General features: G+C 42.2%; 2 protein-coding genes across 2 annotated transcripts; one reads left to right on the top strand and one right to left on the bottom strand.

Annotated features, from left to right (window-relative positions):
* Nucleotides 1-13,266: 13,266 nt before the first annotated feature.
* Nucleotides 13,267-14,113, top strand: sst2 (somatostatin 2). The gene is made up of 2 exons (XM_052133369.1): nucleotides 13,267-13,462; nucleotides 13,718-14,113. Exons 1-2 carry the CDS (start codon nucleotides 13,325-13,327, stop codon nucleotides 13,907-13,909), a joined length of 330 nt encoding a protein of 109 aa, XP_051989329.1. The 5' UTR covers nucleotides 13,267-13,324; the 3' UTR covers nucleotides 13,910-14,113.
* Nucleotides 14,114-14,645: 532 nt separating this feature from the next.
* Nucleotides 14,646-21,426, bottom strand: LOC127649681 (pre-mRNA-splicing factor CWC25 homolog). The gene is made up of 5 exons (XM_052134920.1): nucleotides 21,422-21,426; nucleotides 18,216-18,452; nucleotides 18,035-18,096; nucleotides 17,564-17,639; nucleotides 14,646-14,760 (listed from the first exon to the last, which is right to left on the bottom strand). The coding sequence occupies exons 1-5, from the start codon at nucleotides 21,424-21,426 to the stop codon at nucleotides 14,646-14,648; spliced, it is 495 nt and encodes a 164-aa protein (XP_051990880.1).
* Between the last annotated feature and the right edge of the window lie 819 nt (nucleotides 21,427-22,245).

Here is a 22,245-nt window from a genome sequence, read left to right as displayed (position 1 = left end):
CAGCAAGAAAAGCTTCTGCAATTGTCTCCTTTGTTGATTTGACAATAATAGGCAAATTTCAGACTGATTTTATGAGACTGGATGAGACATCGCCTGACATTGCTGAAGCGATTTGGGAGGAGAGCTCAGAAATGTAGTTGTATTGACATTGCAAGACAGCTCTGAAACTACACTGCCTGTCCCACACTGCAACCAGCAAGCAAAAGCGTGGGACTTCTGTGGAAGAAGCTTCACAGCAGGTCAATGACTCAAGTCAATGGTCAACATCGTGGGGACCCAGGCTCAGAAACGCAGTGGATTCAATTGTGAGCAGCCCCATAACCTGGACTATCCTCTGTCTCTGGGCCCTCACATGACTGAAGCTGTAATGGCCTTTATCCCAGACACAGCTGTGCAAAGAAAATTGCTTCTATCCTCAGTAACAGAGCAACAAAAACAATACATTGTGCTCTAACAAAAATTTTTTATTGTGTGTACATAAATATTTTGCTGTATCCCAGCTGTGCACAATAAATAAATAAATAATTATAACAATAATATTGGGATTAAAAAATTGTGCATAAGAAAATATTTCGCTTATTGAACTCTGGGCCTGACAGCAACTGAAGTTGTGATGGTTGAAAAAAAAAAAAGTAGATCTGGCTTGTAGACTTGTAATCAGAGATGGAACTGGAGAGCATCTCAAGAGGAGAGACCTTCTATCTCAAACATAAGGCACGATTTGGCATCTCCAGCCAGAGCTGTGAAGCTACACGCAGCAGTGTAGCTCTCACTCGGCTCTCACCCAACCTGCCACCTCAAACGGCAGCTATCACTTGACCTGGCATGACCCTTACTCAACTTGCCACAGCCAATGGCATCTCTCACTCGACCTGGCACGGCTCTCATGGGGGGCCCCCACGGTGTACCGGCCCATGTGCCTCTCAGGTCTTAATCCGTCCTTGCTTATGACCCTCTTTTTAAGTACGGACTCCTTGACTTCTTACACAACCACCTACATTCAGACCGTTGAATTTCCCAAAAGTCACAGGCACTTTCATTACAAATAAACTTCCTTCCAGATTGGGTTCGTGAAGGGGATAATTCATACTTAATGTGTATAGTTCATATATCCATTCTGAGTGTTATCCTCCTGGCCCACCATGAAGATCATTCATTTGCAGCATATTCATGTCGGACGCCGTCCCGCGAGACCGCAGCATCATGTTTCCTCTCTGGGAAGGTTATGTCATGTAGTGTGGCATGATGGGATTCTGTTCCCCATAGCATCGGCTTAGTGACGCAATGTCAAGTGTTCTGAGTCCACTTAGTACGTATGTATCCTCGGTTACATATATAACCTTCTGAGGACTGGTGTTTGTGCACCCATTTCTATACCAGACAGCTTTGCGCATAAAAGGGTGCCTAAACACCATAGCCAATTATAGGATAGCCGTTATTGTAGAAAGGTTTCAACTTGGTCGTATAGAAGGACACTCCCCATAGCGTACATGTAAAACAGCAAACATTTAAAACAGTAAATTCTAATTAAAATTGACATAACATGCAAATATAACTGTAATGTCAGCTGTAGAAGAGTTAATTATTTGAGTTATTTTTTTTCTGTTTTGGACATGTGGCAAGTAATGAGCAGGCTCAGACAGAATCTGCTTTTTTTTGGGGCATTTTCTTGTTGGAAAATCTGCAGAATTCTGCGGAATGGATTTAAACATGGTAAAATGTGTTAAAGGTGCAAGTACTACAGTCTTGATGGCAACTCAAAGTATTATTAAATATCATTTTATAAACAAAGATACATAAACAAATAAACGTATTGGACAACAACAAAACAGCAAAAGATACAGGATGTTAAGATGAACAAGAGCAAAACAATGTTTCCATCTAGTGGCGAAAATAGGATAAAGCAGTGGGACTAAAAGAATCCTAACCACATAAGATGTCATTTAACAATATACCGAATTGAGAAATGTGGTAATAGCAGTAAAATATCAAATGTGTCAGAAAAAATGACCTGTTTATGTAGTTTGCAGTGTGAAATGCTGTCATACTTTTTGGGGGCAACTCCTAATTTTTCTTCCTTCATCCTGGCTGGAGCATTGCTGACCATCTAATGGGTGACACTGATGCAAAATGAAAGTTAATTCAAGCTGTAAATATGTTTATAAACCATTTATATAAAGTGTAAAGTAGATGGGCTTATGTGTGCTTATATGTGTGTCTCCTATTAAAGTAAGCCTGCTTCTATGACAGATACCACATCTGCATTAAGGAAGAGCACTGAGAAAGCACCTCAGTCTTTTTAGAAAAACTCTTCTAGAAGCCTATAAAGATCAGATAGAATTGCTCTCACTTTATCAAAAGTTGGTCACATTGTATGAGCTAATTATGTATTGGTCTCCAAAATTGCCCAGCATCAATATAAATCTGTCACGAATGATTAGGGAAGTCAGGAGAAGGCAGACGGGAGGTGCGGATCCAACTGTGGTTTTATTTAACAAGCATAGACAAAGTAAAAACAAACTCAGGAACAAATGAAAGAAGTCCACGATGGGAAAAAACTAAACTAAACACTAAATACACACAGATGAACAGGTTGACAAAACATCCACGAAGAGCAGGGTAACCTCGGATGAACACGGGTGATAGGCGTAAGCAAACATGGGCACGAACATGAAACGTTAACATTCAACAACAATCGACCAAAGACTGAACAAAGAACCAGGTTTAAATACAGGAGGGAACAAACAAGGGAATGAGGGACACCTGGAGGAAACAATCAGGGAAAGACCAATGATACAAAGAAACTACAGAGGACTACAAAAACCAAACAACTAAACTAAACTTCAAAATAACAGCACAAAAACAAAAGACAATAGTGAACATGACAGAATAAAAGAAACTACAAAAGGAATACAGAAACCAAAACAGGGAACAGGAACTAAACTAAACTTCAAAATAACAGCACAAAACAAAAGACAACAGTGAACATGACAAAATCATTATCAAAATGTGTCATTATGCATTTTAAAAAACTAATGGTTTCACAAACCACCAGGTACCTGTTTTTAATTTTTCAAGAAGTACAGGCAGTACTGACAGTGTTGAACATGAAAAGATTGATTTCTTGTGTGAAAGTTGTTTAACAAGCTGTCTTTTATTTTTTGGGATCCTTTAAGTGAGTATCCCTATGTAGGCAGCAACAGCAATCAGAAATGTAAGTGAGGCACAAGAAGTTGATGGATTTGAATGCCGACTTCAGTAAGACTGATGTTGGACTGCTCATAGTTGTCCAACAAGACATCTCTAAACTCCACATTTTCTCAATGTTTATTCAAGAGCACTCCAGCTTTAGAAAATAAACTGTTGAAAATGTTAAACTTTTTTTGAGTGCCTTCTTTTTTAATTTGACAAAAAGCTTGTTCACTTTACTTAAAGAAAAGTTAGAAACCGATTGCACATATTTTTTCAAGTCACCATTGCTTAAAACTGGACAATTAAACCCATGTTGAGAATAACAGAATTGTACATATTTGCAGCACTAGATATAACAGTGTTATTTATATTTAGTTAATGCAGTAATCTTACTAATTTATTTTAAGCATTATTAGTAAATATTCAAGAGTTTGTCAGGTAGAGATTTTGTGTTGGTCGAAAGAACACCACCTCCAATTCCAATTTTTAACAGCAAGCCGAGCAGTTCATCATAAGTTCCCTTTCGAGAGGTCTCTCCTATTGCGTAAGTAGCTTACGCTATGGGAAAACGCATTGCAGCTGCACAGCAGACAGCAATGAGCGAGGCAGCTCGGTCATTGGCTGTGCTGCGGCAACTTGCTCGAACCAATGACGGGGCGACTCTGAACGCGCGACCAATGAGCGCGCCACGCCCAGCGCTCAGAGCCCACCAAGATGGGCGTGGCTAAGGCTATATATTAGGCGCCCCGTCATGAGAGTTCTTTAGATTTAATCTCCTTCAGCAAAGACCTTCTCTTCGCTAGATCCTCCGGATTATTGGAGTCTTTTCGCTCGCCGTCGACAAGCCTACAGCAGGACTGCTACGAGGATGCCGGCGCCTTCAGCGGCCTTCAAAGCCTTCTGCTACGCCATCCGGCGCGCATCACCTTGATATCCTTTTACTAAAAGCTACTTTGCAAGTGTTCGCCTCTGCGAAGCTTTTTGTCCTTTAGTGAAAGAGCAAATTCGAGGCGTTGTTTCAAATGCCTTCGACCTGCGCCTCGTGCAGAGGCCCTCTTCCTGACGGGGACCGTCACATTTTCTGCGCTCGCTGCCTGGGACCTGACCACGCAGAAGCTGCTCTCACTCAAGGCGGATGCCCCGAATGTGACTCCCTGGGCCTCACCGAGCTGCGCGCTCACTTTGCCGCCTTCGCCGCGAACGAGCCTGCTACCACCGTGCTGCCATCCCCTCTGTTCGAGCCGCGCAAGAAAAAGCGCCGCTCACGGAGGCCGCCAGAGCATGCGGACTTCAGTGATGTCACGCCGGGCCAGTCCCCGCGTGCTTCACCACCATCCGAGGACTCCCTGCCGCCAGTTCAATTCACGTAGGCAGACCAGCACTCCTCCAGAGCGGTGGGTCTCGTCTCGTTCGGCGCGTCAGGGGACGACGGTGAAAAGGATGACAGCCTTTCCATTGACGCTGCATCCGACGACTGGCCGGGCTCGGCCTTCGACCCTGCGCCGTCGACATTAGCGGACACGAGCAGGGGCACCAGCATGGACTCAGAGATCGTCCGCATCCTGTCTAAAGCCGTGGAAGACCTCGGGCTCGACTGGTCTTCTCCGGAAGAACCCGCCCGCAGCCGGCTGGATGAGTGGTTCCTGCAAGGGCGCCGGCAGGCCCCTCGACAGAGACCCTCCCCTTTCTTCGCCGAAGTTCACGACGAACTCACAAAGTCGTGGAAAGCCCCGCACTCTGCTCGCCTGAAGCCTTCTTTCTCTTCCTCGCTCTCCTCGGTGGACGGCGCGAGAGAAAGAGGCTACGAGGGAACCCCGCCCCTCGAGGAGGCTATGGCCAACCATCTGTGCCCACCCTCCACCGCTGGATGGAAAGCCAAAGCTTCTCATCCCTCGAAGCCCTGCCGATCTACCTCAGCTCTCGCCGGTCACGCATACGCCGCCACCGGCCAAGCTGCGTCAGCGCTTCATTCCATGGCTGTTCTGCAGGTCTATCAGGCCAAACTTCTCCGCACCATGGACGAGTCTGGACCTGAACCTGAGGCTTTCAAGGACCTGCGCAGCGCCACTGATGTAGCCCTGCGAGCCACAAAGGCCACCGCCCAATCCATCGGCCGGGGCATGGCTAACCTGACTGTCCTTGAGCGCCATCTGTGGCTGACGCTAACAGAAATGAAGGACGCGGATAAGGCGCCATTCCTCGATGCGCCTATCACTCCAAGCGGCCTGTTCGGACCGGCGGTAAGAGAGTTCGCTGAACGCTTCACTGAAGCCCGGAAGAATTCGCAGGCTATGCGTCACTTCCTGCCCAAGCGCTCCAGCTCGTCACAGAGCCGCCAGAGACCGCCTCAGCTGCAGCAGCGAGCCAGGGCGGCGCCTCCCGTCTCCTAGCCCAGACCTGAAACGGACGCTCGACACCGCTCGTGTTCCGCTAACCGAAAGCAGCCGCCTGAGCGACGGGGACCTCGGCCCAAGATCGTGCTGAACCCGGAGCCTCATAAGTCTTCCTAGCCATAGGAATAAAAAATAGAGAGAGTGCGTGTCTCGCAAAAGCCGGACCACTCTCTGTCTCTACGCACCGAGGTGCTCAAACTGATAGAGAAGGGCGCTATAGAAACTGTTCCTCCCTCTATGAGCGAGGCGGGTTTTTACAGCCGCTACTTTCTCGTCCCGAAAAAGGACGGTGGCCTCCGCCCCATCCTAGATCTCAGACATCATGATTCGCTCGTTCAGAATGTTAACGACCAAACATATCCTCGCGCAAGTTCGCCCCGGGGATTGGTTTCTATCAGTGGATTTGAAGGACGCTTACTTTCACATTCCGATAGCACCTCATCACAGGCCATTTCTGAGATTCGCTTTCGAGGGACAGTCATACCAGTACACAGTACAGCCATTCGGCCTATCATTGGCCCCCCGTACATTCACAAAATGTATGGACGCAGCACTTTCCCCCCTGAGACAGCGGGGAGTGCGAATACTGAATTACCTCGACGATTGGCTAATCCTAGCACAATCAGAGAGTCAGTTAACAACGCACAGATCTTGGATTATCAGCCATCTAGAATGCCTGGGTCTGATAATCAATTTTGCAAAGAGCGTGCTATCCCCCAGCCAGAATATCTCTTTTCTGGGAATAGTGCTAGACTCTCATCAGAGCGACATCATTCAGAGTGGGTGCGCGCGCCCCCGTCAAACGATTTCAAAGGATGCTCGGTCTCATGGCCTCGGCATCAGCTGTACTCCAGCTAGGATTGTTGCACATGCGTCCTCTCCAACGCTGGCTCAAGAGCCGTGTCCCCACTCACGCGTGGCGCTCGGGCCACTTTTTAATCAGAGCGAATCACGGCTGTATAAAAGCCCTGACGCCCTGGAAGGCCGTCGACTGGTATCAAACCGGCGTGAGTCTGGGCGTGAACACACAGAGAAAAATGATCACGACAGATGCCTCCAAAATAGGATGGGGGGCCCTTTACGAGGGCAGGCCTGTCTCCGGTTTTTGGTCAAACCCGAAAAAGCGCCTACATATAAACTGTCTGGAAATGAAAGCGGTCGCCTTGGCTCTCAGAGCCCTGCTTCCGTACCTGAAAAACGAACACGTCCTGGTCCGAATGGACAACATGACGGTAGTATCATATATAAATCACCAGGGTGGACTCAGGTCGAGCTCCATGCACTCTATGGCCAGGGAGCTCATCTTATGGTCACAGCACAACCTGCGCTCACTGAGAGCAGCGCATGTGCCAGGCGTCCTGAACCAGGGAGCGGACATGCTCTCCAGAGACAAAGTTCTCCCAGGAGAATGGTCTCTCCACCCCCTGACGGTTCAGTGGTTATGGCAAACCTTTGGCGAGGTAGAGATCGACCTCTTCGCCTCCAGGGAAAATGCACAATGCCCTCTTTTCTTCTCAAAGAACAGGGACGCGCTCCCCCAAGTCTGGCCGAGCCGCCCCTTGTATGCTTTTCCCCCGATCGCGATGCTACCTCAGGTCATCAGTCGGATCAGGGAGGTGAAATGTGCAGTGCTCCTGGTAGCCCCACTCTGGAAGAACCAGACGTGGTTTCCAGAACTGATGCAGATGATGCAATCTGCCCCATGGCCGATTCCGTTGAGGCTGGACCTCCTCAGGCAGGCCAACGGGATGATTCTTCATCCTCGCCCCGATCTGTGGGCCCTTCATGCATGGCCCCTCAACGGGTTCCAGAGAACCTCCCCAGCGGAGTGTTGAGAACCATCACTGAGGCACGAGCGCCCTCTACGAGGCGCTTATATGCCCAAAAGTGGAAAGTGTTCAGTGACTGGTGTGATACCAAGAGCTTGAACCCCAAATCGTGCGAAATACCAAGTGTACTCGCCTTTTTGAAAGAGCTGCTGGAGGCGGGGCGCACACCCTCCATGCTCAAAATCTATGTGGCTGCCATAGCGGCGTCACACAATCCTGATAAAGGACGCTCATTAGGGAAAAACGACCTAATCATTCGTTTCCTAAGAGGCGCTAGGAGGATGAACCCTCCTCGCCCCCCCTCGGCCCCCCATCTGGGACCTTGCCACGGTCCTGGACGCACTCAAGAGTGCCCCGTTCGAACCTCTCCGAACCGTGCACCTTAAACAGCTCTCGCTCAAAACTGCGCTCTTGCTGGCACTCGCCTCAGTCAAGAGAGTGGGCGAACTGCACGCGCTATCATCAAGCGCTGCTTGCTTGGAATTTGGACCTAACGACTGCAGAGTTATCCTTAGGCCAAAGCACGGGTATATTCCTAAAGTGCTCTCCACACCCTTCAGAGTACAGGTGATATCTCTGGCAGCGTTATCGTCTCCAGCAGACGAAAGCGACGCTAATTTACTCTGCCCGGTCAGGGCGCTCAGAGTATACTTGGAACGTTCTGCCCCGTTCAGACAGACGGAACAATTATTCGTATGCTTTGGCGGCCACACTAAAGGTCTCGCAGTTTCAAAGCAAAGAATATCGCGATGGATAGTAGATGCTATAGCGCTGGCTTATGAAGCCAAGGGCATTCAATGCCCCTTAGGCGTCAGAGCTCACTCTACGAGGAGCATGGCCTCCTCGTGGGCGTGGTCGAGTGGGATACCCATTGAGGATATTTGTGCGGCGGCAGGCTGGGCCTCGCCTTCGACATTTATCAGGTTTTATAACCTACAGGTCCCCTCATTGCATTCCAACATTCTATCAGCCTGACTGTAGTATGGACTGGAGTACGTATATGCTGAGCATTATCTCTTCCCTTATAAGATCCGTCTCTGACTGACTAAGAGAGTTTTTTATGCATATCAGTAAATAGAAAAATCAGTACATAAGATATGTGCTTGTGTTTTTACAATGAGCGCCCCACCATGGGCCACCTTGGGGCAAAGGCGCTCTGTATTATCCCATTATATAGCTCGCCGTTGGCCGGCTCGTTGAATAATCACTTTGCTTTAAGGCTCAGGCATCTGCCTCTGGCTTTATAGAGCGAAGTCAGCACGCACGGCGTTTTGCATGGTGTTCCCATAGCGTAAGCTACTTACGCAATAGGAGAGACCTCTCGAAGGAACGACTCGGTTACTGACGTAACCTCGGTTCCCTGAGAGGAGGAGCGAGTATTGCGTAAGCTGCCGTGCTTGTGCTTGGTCAGTTGCTTCAGTCGATTGAACCTAAAGAACTCTCATGACGGGCGCCTAATATATAGCCTTAGCCACGCCCATCTTGGCGGGCTCTGAGCGCGTGGCTGAGCGCTTATTGGTCGCGCGTTCAGAGTCGCCCGTCCATGGTTCGAGCAAGTTGCCGCAGCACAGCCAATGACCGAGCTGCCTCGCTCATTGCTGTCTGCTGTGCAGCTGCAATGCGTTTTACATAAAGACTTCAATATTTCTCGAGAAACGGAGTTTTCCCATAGCGTAAGCTACTTACGCAATACTCGTTCCCTCCTCTCAGGGAACCGAGGTTACGTCAGTAACCGAGTCGTTTTCCATTCAACTAGACTCATCAGCAATTACACGATACATGACAGCCAGAAATCTAGGGGTTGTGTTTGACGATCAGTTCACAAATCACATCACAAGAACAACTTAATCATACAGATTTGCACTGTATAACATAAGGAAGATCAGACCCTTTCTATCTGAGCATGCTACATGACTTGTTGTCCAGGCTCTTGTTATATCTAGACTTAACTACTGCAATGCTCTTCTGGCAGGACTTTCTGCATGTACAGTAAAAAAATCTGCAACTGATCCAAAACACGGCGACACGATTTGTCTTCAACAAGCCTAAGAGAGTGCACGTCATCCCTCTCTTCATCGAACTGCATTCATTGCCAATGATTGCTCACATCAAGTTCAAGTCATTGATGCTCACTTACAGAACAACCACTCGCTCTGCACCCCCTTATCTACACTCTGTACTTCAAGTCAATATGCCCTTCAGAAATGTACAATCAGCGGGTGAGTGGTGCCTCGTTGTGCCATCTCACTGAGGCACAAAATAACTCTCCAGGACATTCACATACACTGTTCCTCATTGGTGGAATGACCTGCCAAAAACCTGGTAAGCTTCCCCCCTTCAAAAAACAACTAAAGACGCATCTCTTTCTCAAACACTTGTCACAATCATACAATAACTGTCTTCTTTCTTCTTCTTCTTGAAGCATTCTTTCACCACTGTCTCTCAACTTCATCTCTACTTGTGCTTATCTGAGCAATTTGCAACTTTGTATTACAGCAATTATGTTATTACTGCCTCTTTAGGATGAATCGCTTCTGTTGTATTCCTCATTTGCAAGTCACTTTGAATAAAAGCTTCTGCTAAATGAATATGTATATGTATGTAAATGTATATTAATTTAAAATTACACATTGAAATGACTTGATATTCATTAGGCTTACTTACAGGTATTTTATGCAGGAAGAGTATGTTCACATTAGCTTTACCTGATTATTAATTGACTTCAATGTAACCTTTAAAGGAGCAATATGCAACACTGACATCAAGCATTTTAAATGGGTACTGTAGTCCAAATATTCAAAATATCGGAGAGAGTTCTCTGCCCTGACCCCTCCTCCCTAGACTCCAAGCTCACACGGGTTGGCAGGTTGAGGACACGCAACAGGAACAAGCAAACTGACAATGGCAAACAATGAGCCTTACAATATAAATTATAAACCAGCTCATGTGGATTTTGTATAAATCTGTCAATGTTAGCTATATGTATTGCTGGCTTCCATATCTGCAGTGCTCTGTGATTGCCCTCTAACTTGTTTCAAATCTGGCAACCTGGGGTGTCGAAATACTATTGGGAAATGGGTATTAGCAGGATCAAAACACAAACAGAAATTCCCGCCCAGAACGGACATTTCAAAGTAGAATATACTGGCTGTAGCATTGATTTAGGAGAATCCTGTAATTCAACGTAGCTTGTTTCCTAAATCTCTGATAACATATTATGAAAATTGTATGCTTCAGTACAGTTAAATATTACATATTGATCCTTTAAGTTTACTTTGCATAAATGAGGGTGTACGTCATGCGGGGGGCTCCCCGGCCTGAGAGAACGAGGGCAGAATGTGACAGGACGGAAGGCGGGGCAGGGTCACGATGCTACACACCCAGACCCTAATTACGCTAATCAAGCCTCAGAGAGGGATAAAGGCTGACTGGAGACAAAGTGAGACAGAGAGAGAGATTTACAGGTAGCTGTCCGACACCTTTGTGTGTTTGTCTTTTCTTTTAATTCCTTCAATAAAATATTATTTATAATGTCAAGCCGGTTCTCGACTCTTCCTTTCCATTAATCCCTTAACACTAGTATTACTGTTTACTTATGTTAACATATGCAACCCTTTGTAAATATAGTATCAATATTTTGTGAATCCAGTGAGGATTAAAATTCACATTTTATTGGCTAAATCTTTTCACATTGATACAATGTGCCATAAATCTTTTCACTCATTCACTCTTTTTGGTGTTGATTTTTTTCAGGGCCAACATGAATAATCAGCATGCTTTTGCTGTTGATTTACAACAAGAACAATGCCGTCAGCAGGGTCTACATGACTTTGGCGACAATACCAATGATATTCGTAATGGACTTAATGGAAATCTACGAATGTATCTGGGGCACCGAGTAATTACTGCCAGACCTCAATATAAAGAAGCATACACTGACCATGCTGAGTATCGATTGCTGGTGCCCCAACAAGGACATAGTCCCATGGCTTAACTACTTGACAGAGGCAAGAGAAATCCTGCAAATGTGCCTGCCCAGATCACAAATGTAACATTTGGTCATATCTAGATGTTTTGAACAATCTAGATCAAAACTGGGTTGCTTTTGTGTTTCAAGAATTTTTTTTATTTTGAATTAAGACAGCACCAGGAAGCATCCATGTGAACGGGGGGTTTCTTCCTGTGTATTGTTGTCCCACTGGAACGAATCGCTGTGGTGATTGCATGGCTGAAGAAGACCCAATGACCAATCAATATCTTGATGGAATGCCACTGTGTTAGGGGTTTCCACATTTTTTTATTAGGGTCAGATGCAGAAAGAAATAAGGTGTCATGGTCATGACTGTTATAATAAAAAAGGCAAAATGCTTGGGTAGGCTTTGATGCTAAGAGCTTAATATTAACATATGACATAATGTGAAGTTGGGGAAATACTCTGGTACTCTGTACCTTATAAATTGATAATCTTATTATTTTACCATTTCAAACTCAGACTCAGAATAGATTTTAATTGGCGAGGTAAAAGTTTTCTTAATGGGGGTCTGGGTAGCTCATCGAGTATTGACGCTGACTACAACCCCTGGAGTCGTGAGTTCGAATCCAGAGTGTGCTGAGTGACTCAAGCCAGGTCTCCTAAGCAACCAAATTGGCCCGGTTTCTAAGGAGGGTAGAGTCACATGGGGTAACCTTCTCGTGGTCGCTAAAATGGTGTTCTCGCTCTCTGTGGGGTGCGTGGTGAGTTGTGCGTGGATGCCACAGAGAATAGTGTGAAGCCTCCACATGCACTATGTCTCTGCTGTAACGCGCTCCACAATCCACATGATAAGATGCTTGGACTGATGGTCTGAGAAGTAGAAGCAACTGAGATTCATCGTCCGCCATCCGGATTGAGTCACTACACCACCACAAGGACTTAGAGCGCATTTGAAATTGCCCATTCCAAATTGGGAAGACATTTTTTTTTTTCTTCTAATAAGTAGAAATACTGTATGTCGTAGTCCTTTTATGTATGCTAATATGTATGCTAATACACATGATGATAATAGATGCGTTAAAATTGTGAGTGTGATTGTTCCATTATACCTATAAATTTTGCCAAAGGCAAAGAAATATCACCAATAAAACCCAGCATGAAGCATGTTAATAATGTTGCTATTTACACTATTTTTCATTTGATTGCAAAATGAAGAAAATGAGAATATATGTGTTTTACAATGACAAAGTCATAGAGTTAAAAAAAAACAAAAAAAACTGTGGGTTCAGCTTTTAATTTTTAAAACATGATGCATAAGTTCCATGGTATTTTCATCAACTTGTCAAATTACTGGACAATCCACAGTGGAAAACAAAGTTATAATTAAGAAGCTCAAGTAGTAAATCATCCGGAAATGGTTACTGTTTCATTAGGATATGCTTCCCAGATCAATAAGGCATGCAGACACATGTAGAAAACAAGAACCTGTTTGGGGGGAAAAAAGCAAATGCTTTGACCTGTTTCCTAGAAACGTCCTTTTGCAAGAGAATTTATGACCTAGAAACTGGCATGGAGGTCACTCTAGCAACAGATCAATGTAATGGTGGCTAAATAGCAGTTTATTGGGGGTCCTGCTTCATGTGAATGCACTCTTTGTTTAGACAGCAGGAAATTACCAATTATTGGACCTGAGAGAGTCTGAAGATGGAAAAAAGGTACATCCATGTTTGGAGATCATGAGCAGCAGACACTAGCTGGGACCAGTTCAGCCTGTTAATATTTACACTGTAAATGTAACTTATCTGGGCGTATCTAATTTTTAGTATTTGTAAGAGAAGGTACCAGCATAAATTACAGTTCTGATAAGCAACAAGACACACTTAAGGAAGCACAGCGCATCAGAGAGGCTTGAACCACGCTTGAACAAGACAGCAGAGATGACTTCTTCCCAACTTCACTTAACTCTCTCTCTGCTCTGTTTGGCCATGACAGCAGGCATCATATCATGTGGCAGATCTCATATGGTTTTGAGCTCTCCGCTGGAGACATCTCATGGCACACCTGGCAATGAGGAGGTAAGAATATATGGTAAAATAAAGAAATCACTCAAAAGTTCTCCTGATTCTTCATGCAATACTGCTGCACTTCAGTGTATTGGATAAAGGAGCAGTGATCATCAACAGCTCTCCAACAGATCTTATATGCCTTGATGCTGATGCTTAACATCTTGAAAGAATAGAACATCATCTTTGAAACATGTATTATGTCTTCTTTCTAGACATTTGCTACCCTTTCTCTTACTAACAACAAGGACTGCTTTAATTGTACAGATGCCAGAGAGATACTCCGTTTCAGAACTCCAGTGGATGCTCAGTAACTCGGACCCAGCAGCCATTCAGTCTGACAGCCCATCGCTGGGGTTCATACAAAATGGACTGGACCTAATGAGGAGAGACAATGGAGACAAAGAACGAAAGCCTGGCTGCAAGAATTACTTCTGGAAATCCAGAACGGCATGCTGATCTACAACCAGCAGGTCCAATCCTGAGGCCTCCAGCACAATCGTCATGCTGCTGATCACATCTAATCCACACTAATAAGACATTCTGTATTTTGTCTTAAAGAAAGGAGTGGGCCTCAGTAAACATAGCAATTCCCTGTGACCACTGTTCCTCAATCTCAGTATTATCTTGATTTGAAGCATTGACTGCTTGCAATAAACTGAATACAGCATAAAAAGCTGGCTCGTGTTAACTCTGTCTGGTTCTAAAGTAACTAAAATTGAATATAAATTATATATTAATATAATAAGTCTGGGTTCAGTGCAACAGCAGTAAAAATTAGCTGAAGAGTTTAAACTAGCATGCAAGATCAAAATGCATGAAAAGAGCAAACAAATCTTTAGTTATCTTTTCTTATTTTTTTTATTTTAGAGACACTGCTTATTTCATACATATGAACGTTATAAAAAAAACTAAAGTATATACACTAAAAACAAAAATTCATATTCACTAATTTAACCATCAAAAACAATGTACAAGGAAGAAAAGAAGAAACCTGTGCTTGTATTCGAGATATTTAAAAAAATTATATACACGAGTACTGGCGAATCTAACAAGTTGTTCAGGAAAAGGACAAATCCCTTTACATATTTTATTTACAAGGTGATCTTTAAAATATACAAATGTAAATCTTTTTTAAAATTGTAAAATAATTTTTTAAAAAAAGAAACAGAGTGGTAAATGTTCCTTTGGCTCCTCATCTCCTCATGAAGTTCTTCTCCAGAGCAGCGGGGATCCTCTGAATGGTGTAAATGTTTCTCTTCACACGGTCCTCCAGAGAGCAAGTGGCAGCACTTTCTAGCTTCACGTCACTGTTAACAGAGATGTACAAATTAATAAATAAAAAACCACAAGAGTCCTACACCATTACTATTAGTATGTTACATTACTATCAAGTCAATTCTTCATTCCCCCACTTTATCACCCATAGATATGATCCTAAAACCTACAAGATGGTTGTTCAGATGACCAGAACACTTTCGATTTTAACAGTTTTTTATTTTAAGTCTTTTGATGAAAATGCCCTTCAAACTTAGTCAATATTTTGTCATATATTCATACATTTTAGTCCATTTTACTGACTAAAATTCCATTTAATTTTAGTCAATGAAAATAACATTTTAGTTGATGATAGTGTGCAAAATGACAAAAACGTGTTAAACTGTAACAGACCAAACTTAAAATCTTCTAACTTTTTGAAAAATCTAAACTATAAACATTTAATTACAAAATATATCAAACATGTAAAAGCTACATCAATAAACAACAGTCCTTGCTGTAAAAATCTGAACTCCTGAAATAATACCCGATTGGATAGCATCAGGTTTATAGGTTGGGTTAGGGTTGGATTACAGTTACTCCGGCCAATCATGCATCGCTTTCCTCATGAATATGAATGACTTTTCCCATACCATCCACTTTTCGGTTAACAGACACCTTTTTTCTATGTGTGTGCTAAATTGTGTGTGTGCGCTATAAAAGAGCGCTCACGGTAAAGCGGATTCATCAATTTCGTTGATGATATTAACACTGCACCAGACTACCTTCTTCAATCAAGAATTAAATTACTATTGCCACATATAAAACTACAAGCGTAAATGCAGAATTTATTGAAAGTCAATTCTGTTTTCAGTAAGATGGTGTTTTTACGGACATTTTCAATCTGTCCCTCTCCCTGTCTGTAGTCCCCACATGCTTCAAAACATCAACCATTGTGCCTGTACCGAAGCAAGCCACAATCACTTGCTTAAATGACTGGCGTCCTGTTGCTCTGACCCCCATCATCAGCAAATGCTTTGAAAGGTTAATCAGAGATTACATCTGCTCTGTTCTGCCCCCCTCTTTGGACCCATTGCAGTTTGCCTACCGCAACAACCGCTCCACTGATGATGCCATTGCATCTACACTGCACACTGCTCTCTCCCACCTGGAAAAAAGGAACACATATGTGAGAATGCCGTTTGTAGACTACAGCTCAGCATTCAACACCATAGTGCCCTCCAAGCTTGATATGAAACTCCGGGCTCTGGGCTTAAACAGCTCGCTGTGCAGCTGGATCCTGGATTTCCTGTCAGGCAGACGTCAGGTGGTTAGAATGGGCAGCAACATCTCATCACTGACCCTCAACACTGGAGCCCCGCAGGGCTGTGTTCTCAGCCCCCTACTGTATTCCCTATACACGCATGACTGTGTGGCAACACATAGCTCCAATGCCATCATTAAGTTTGCTGATGATATGACGGTGTTAGGTCTGATCACTGACAATGATGAAACGGCCTACAGAGAGGAGGTGCACACTCTGACACGCTGGTGTCAGGAGCACAACCTCTCCCTCAACGTCAGTAAAACCAAGGAGCTTGTGGTGGATTTCAGAAGAAAAGACAGAGAACACAGCCCCATCACCATTAATGGAGCACCGGTGGAGAGAGTCAGCAGTTTCAAGTTCCTCGGTGTCCACATTACTGAAGAACTCACATGGTCCGTCCACACTGAGGCCGTTGTGAAGAAGGCTCACCAGCGCCTCTTCTTCCTGAGACGGCTGAGGAAGTTTGGAATGAACCACCACATCCTCACACGGTTCTACACTAGTACTGTAGAGAGCATCCTGACTGGCTGCATCACCGCCTGGTACGGCAATAGCACCGCTAACAACTGCAAAGCCCTGCAAAGGGTGGTGCGAACTGCCAGAAACATCATCGGAGGTGAGCTTCCCTCCCTCCAGGACATATACACTAGGCGGTGTGTGAAAAAAGCTCAGAGGATCATCAGAGACTCCAGCCACCCGAGTCATGGGCTGTTCTCATTGCTACCATCAGGCAGGTGGTATCGCAGCATCAGGACCCGCACCAGCCGACTACATGAGAGCTTCTTTCCCCAAGCAGTCAGACTGTTGAACACTTGATCTATCAGGATCAATAATTAGCACTGCACTTTATTCATCTATAATCTCACACTGGACTGTCAACATATTCTCCTCAATATACTATTTCATATATATATATATATATATATACATATATATATATACATATATATATATATATATATATATATATATATATATATATATATATATATATATATATATATATACATATATATATATATATATATATTTCATATACTCCTTATTGTATTGTATATTGTGTATTGTATATTGTGTGTATTGTTTACTGTACATTGTATATAATTATTGTGTTGTGTAAGTATGTGTACATTTGATTTGTAAATTGTGTTGTGCAAGTATGTTGTTTATTGTAATTGGTATATGTCTCGTCACTGTCATGACTGCTATGTTGCTCGGAACTGCACACAAGAATTTCACCTACTGTTGCACTTGTGTACATGGTAGTCTGACAATAAAGTGATTTGATTTGACCAAGGACAACTGGCTCTAACAAGGACAGAAAGAGATGTGTAAGGCCAGATGTACACCTGTACATCTACTTATTAATGCGATTATCTATTCAGCCAATTGTGTGGCAGCAGTGTAATGTATAAAATCGTTATGTATACTTCTGACTTTAACTGTACAAAGAGAACATATTGAATAGGACATGCTTGATAATTTAAACATACTGTATAAGAAATACAAAAAAGCGCTGAGTGTCATACTTGCTGTAATTAGTATTGTGTGATCTTTGATAACGGTCCCTGTGTCTTGGTGGGCTGGGGGCTTTGGGTCTCTTCTCTGAGTCATGAGAGTGATTTTCCCTATGTGCTTTATGAGAGGGGACCTGCTCCTCTTGAACTGTGCTCTGAATGGTTAGATACTGAGTAATGGAATCTGTTTCCTAGTAACTGCAGCACAGGAAACAGAACAATAAGCAATATTTTAAACAATATTTTAGCTCAATAAACAAACAACAAGCACAATTTCCAGACTTACTTGGAGTCCAAAAATGAGAGGTTGTGACATCTGATCGTTTTTCTTTTGACCTGGTTTGTAAAACAGACCAACTAGTTGTTGATTCAATTTAAAACCAGTACACAGTCTCTCCTGGATTAGGCCAAGAGAAATGTATGCCACCATTAAAACCATTTAAAAGCAAATAAAACATGGGAAAAAATCATTTAAATTTGAACCCATTCTTCTCATTTTAACAGGATTTGTAAGAACACCTCTCTTTTTCTCCTCCTTTCGTTTGCTGAAAAAAATAAAAAAATGTACACTTTTGTTTACACTTAACAAAAAAAAATTAAGAATCTTGTATGAAGCTGTTTAAAATGTACTGATGAAATAAACGTACTAACCTTTCAAACTTACCGGATCTCAAAGAGTGGGTCCTCTCTTATCTTGGCAGCCATATCATTAGTAGAAACAGAACTTGTCGGGTTGAATATGGAGCCAGGCAGGAGGCCAGTCTGAGCAGATGGACCACTCTCTGGTTCCTCATACTGCTGGGTGATCTGCATGTCAATGGGGCGACCAAGGAGGTACTCTTCCCGAGAGACCTGTCCCGCTGGACCCTGGTACATCCAGTCCAGACGGTCATCTTTCTTCCTGCAACATTGAGGTGGTAGGATTGAGGAATGCAGTACAATTATAAACACTTTATAACTAAATAGTATGCTACAAGGGAACAATTATCAGGTATATATGCATCAAGTACACTGTAGGCCAAACTTTTGGAATAATGTACAGATACTGCAGTTTTGGAAGGAACTTGGTACTTGAATTCACCAAAGTGGCATTCAACTGATCACAAAGTATAGTCAGGACATTACTGATGTAAAAAACGACACCATCACTATTTGAAAAGTTATTTTTGATCAAATCTAGACAGACTCCATTTCCAGCAGCCATCACTCCAACATCTTGTGCTTGAGTAATAATGCTAAATTGCTAATTTGGTACTAGAAAATCACTTGCCATTAGATCAAACACAGTTGAAAGCTATTTGGTTCATTAAATTAACCTTAACATTGTCTTTGTGTTTGTTTTTGAGTTGCCGCAGAATGCAATAGACTGGAATGTCTTAACGTCAGTATTAAGTCAAAAATGGCAAAAAAGAAACTTTCTTTAGAAACTCGTCAGTCAACAATTGTTTTGAGGAATGAAGGCTATATAATGCTTGAAACTGCCAATAAACTGAAGATTTCACTAAGGTGTACACTACAGTTTTCAAAGACAAAGGACAACTGGCTCTAACAAGGACAGAAAGAGATGTGTAAGGCCAGATGTACAACTAAACAAGAGGATAATACATCAGAGTCTCTAGTTTGAGAAATAATCTCATGTGTCCTCAGCTGACAGCTTCATTGAATTCTACTCACTCAACACCAGTTTCATGTACAACAGCAAAGAGAAGACGGTAACACTTTAGAATAATGGTCCGTAGTTAGCAAGTAGCTATGCAGGAAGTAATAGGTAGTACTGCATTAACACCGAACTTAATACTATTAACTAATATGGAAGCAATATTAACTAAGCAGTAAGTAATAGGTAATTTAGTACAAAGGTAGTTCCTTGGTAGGTATTTGATTATTACTAAAGAAATATATCCTCAATGAGAACTACTTGTGAACTAAGAAATAATAACCAATTAATTACTAATCACAAAAGTAACATGTCTAAAAGTGAACAATTGTGGGGGTATGGTCATCATGGTCATAACATTTCAGAAGCATGTGCCTCAATTGGGTTCTTTGTGGAAACCAGTTTATGAATATTATCTCCCCCCAAATACATTAGCTACAGGTTGAGATTGTGACTACTACTCTTGCCAAAGGATGGACGTATGTTCTCTGTTTATTTCAAACTTAAACATAGAATAATACTAATAATGATATATTTTTTTAAATCTTAAATAATTAGGAAGTGATGTTGACACTCTCATGATTGGATTAGTTCACTATCATGAGCTCTATTGAGTGTCAGTTCAATATATCTCAGACTCCAAAGACCTACCTTTATGTTACAGTAGCTGCCTGAGGAGGACTTCTCTTTAGGATATGAATATAAACATTGATGTTCTCTTGTCAAAAACAATTTGCATCTTTAATGAAGAAATTGGCTGCATTTATGTTGCGATAAGCGCAAAACCACATCTTCCAGATTACAGTGTTTGTTATAGTGCCTCACAGAACCTGTACAGTATGAGTCAAATATAAAATTAAATATCTTATGTAACACTTAAGAATAATGGTCCGTAGTTAACAAGTAGCTATGCAGGAAGTAATAGGTAGTACTGCATTATTCACAAGTAGTTCTCAATGAGGATATATTTCTTTAGTAATAATCAAATACCTACCAAGGAACTACCTTTGTACTAAATTACCTATTACTTACTGCTTAGTTAATATTGCTTCCATATTAGTTAATAGTATTAAGTTCGGTGTTAATGCAGTACTACCTATTACTTCCTGCATAGCTACTTGTTAACTACGGACCATTATTCTAAAGTGTTACCGAGAAGACTTTAGAGGCCTTATGGGAAGAATTGCAAAGAAAAGCCACTTCTGAGACAGAAATCAAAAAGAAAAGGTTAGCATGGGCAAAGAAACACTGGACAACAGATAATTGGAAAAGAGTGTTATGGATCACTCTTTTATAAAGTAAAGTAAATGAAACTGTCTGCTTTTTCTAAACAAGCCGAAATAATCAAGGCCACTCTGGTTATCAACGTACTAGCTTCCAAGCCCTATCCCCAAAAAAATAAATCAAATGTACTTACAAGATCACCACTCTCGTGTTGCTAAGGTTGAATTAACAATATTATACTATGCAAAAATTATTTCAAATATACTATCCAAACGTCGATAACGTGGATTTAAAGTTCTATATTCTGTTGTGGAACGAAACGCTATTGTACTTCCGGTTCAACAATAATATTCAAAAATAAAAGTCCCCTTAGTAGTGACAGCTAGCAACTCAAAACAATCTGAAATGAGCATTGCAATTTGTGTTCTTCTTTTCCGTTTTATGGCGGTTGGCAAACCAGCTAACGGTACATATCCGTCACCTACTGGGTTGAAGTGTGGAGATTCCTAAATCTTATTAAATAATCCTGTATCCCTATATCCTTCTTTCTGTGCATTATGAAATATGCTTTTTAAAGACAGCTTATTTTTTTCTAATATATTACTTAGTAGGCCTACTTCTTTAAGATGGATTATTTCTGTCTCATATGCAAAGCAATAAATCAGCACATGCTCAACTATCTCCTGTAGGCCACATTGTGCACATGATTCTCTTTTTTCCAATAACTGAAAGAGAATAATTAAGAGACGTATGCTCAATCCGAAGCCTGGATATTATAGTATCTTACTTTATGCTTCCATATTTATTCCTCTCAACCCCAACTTCATTTTATGAAATAAATGTCTCCCTTTTAACTCCTTATCCATATCTCTTGCCACTTTTTATTTAGAGCCTTTTTAATCATTCCTTTACTTCAGCTTTACTCAGTGGGACATTCATATATATCTCAGTATGTTTCAGAGCCTTCTTGGCTAAATGGTCCACCTCACCTCATTACCCTCAACCCACACATGAGCTGGAACCCATAGAAAGGAAATATTTACTCATATTTGGCATATTCTGTGCATAGGGCCTATGCTGTAGAATTTCATATAAGATATCCTGCCTGGATAAAGATTTTCCAGTATTTAAACTTACTAGAGCTGAGTATGAATCTGAACATATCACTACGTCCATAGAATGAACAATTCTGTTGTATATACTGATAAATGATCTGATAATCTTTTTACAATACTGTATTTAAAGTGAGGAATATAAACAGCTGCTGCCCTTTGTCCATAATCTGGGTTCTTTGATCCAGCTGTATATATTTCAATACTATTGTAATATTCGTGTTCTAATGCTGTTTCACAACTATATTCTTTAAAATATTTATTCCCTATTCATGTATCTTATCTAGCAACTGAATGTCAATGGCTGGCATTGGGAAAACACAGGGAGGTATTATTGGCACTACCACTGTGGATCTGGTATTAACTTTGTTCCCAACATTTTTCTAGAACCTTTTAGGCTGGATGATTTGAGCACGTTCCTTTAATGTACTCCAGTATGTCATTTTTAATTTTAGCCTTCGAACTTACAAATGCATCACCTGTATTGCTGGAATAGGGGATGTTCTGAATGCCCTGCAAATTATTCTTAAAGCTTGTGATTGGATGACATTAATTCTCCTTAATATTGATGCTGATGCTGAACTATATACTACGCTTCCATAGTCTATTACTAGTCTAATCATTGCACAATATATTATTTTTAATGATTGCCAATTTGTGCCCCAATCAACCCCTGCCAGACATCTTAAAACATTTATTAT

The sequence above is a fragment of the Xyrauchen texanus genome, chromosome 9 (assembly GCF_025860055.1).
Source record: "Xyrauchen texanus isolate HMW12.3.18 chromosome 9, RBS_HiC_50CHRs, whole genome shotgun sequence".
In the NCBI taxonomy this organism is placed as follows: domain Eukaryota; kingdom Metazoa; phylum Chordata; class Actinopteri; order Cypriniformes; family Catostomidae; genus Xyrauchen; species Xyrauchen texanus.
This window is presented reverse-complemented; position numbering and strand designations above follow the sequence as displayed.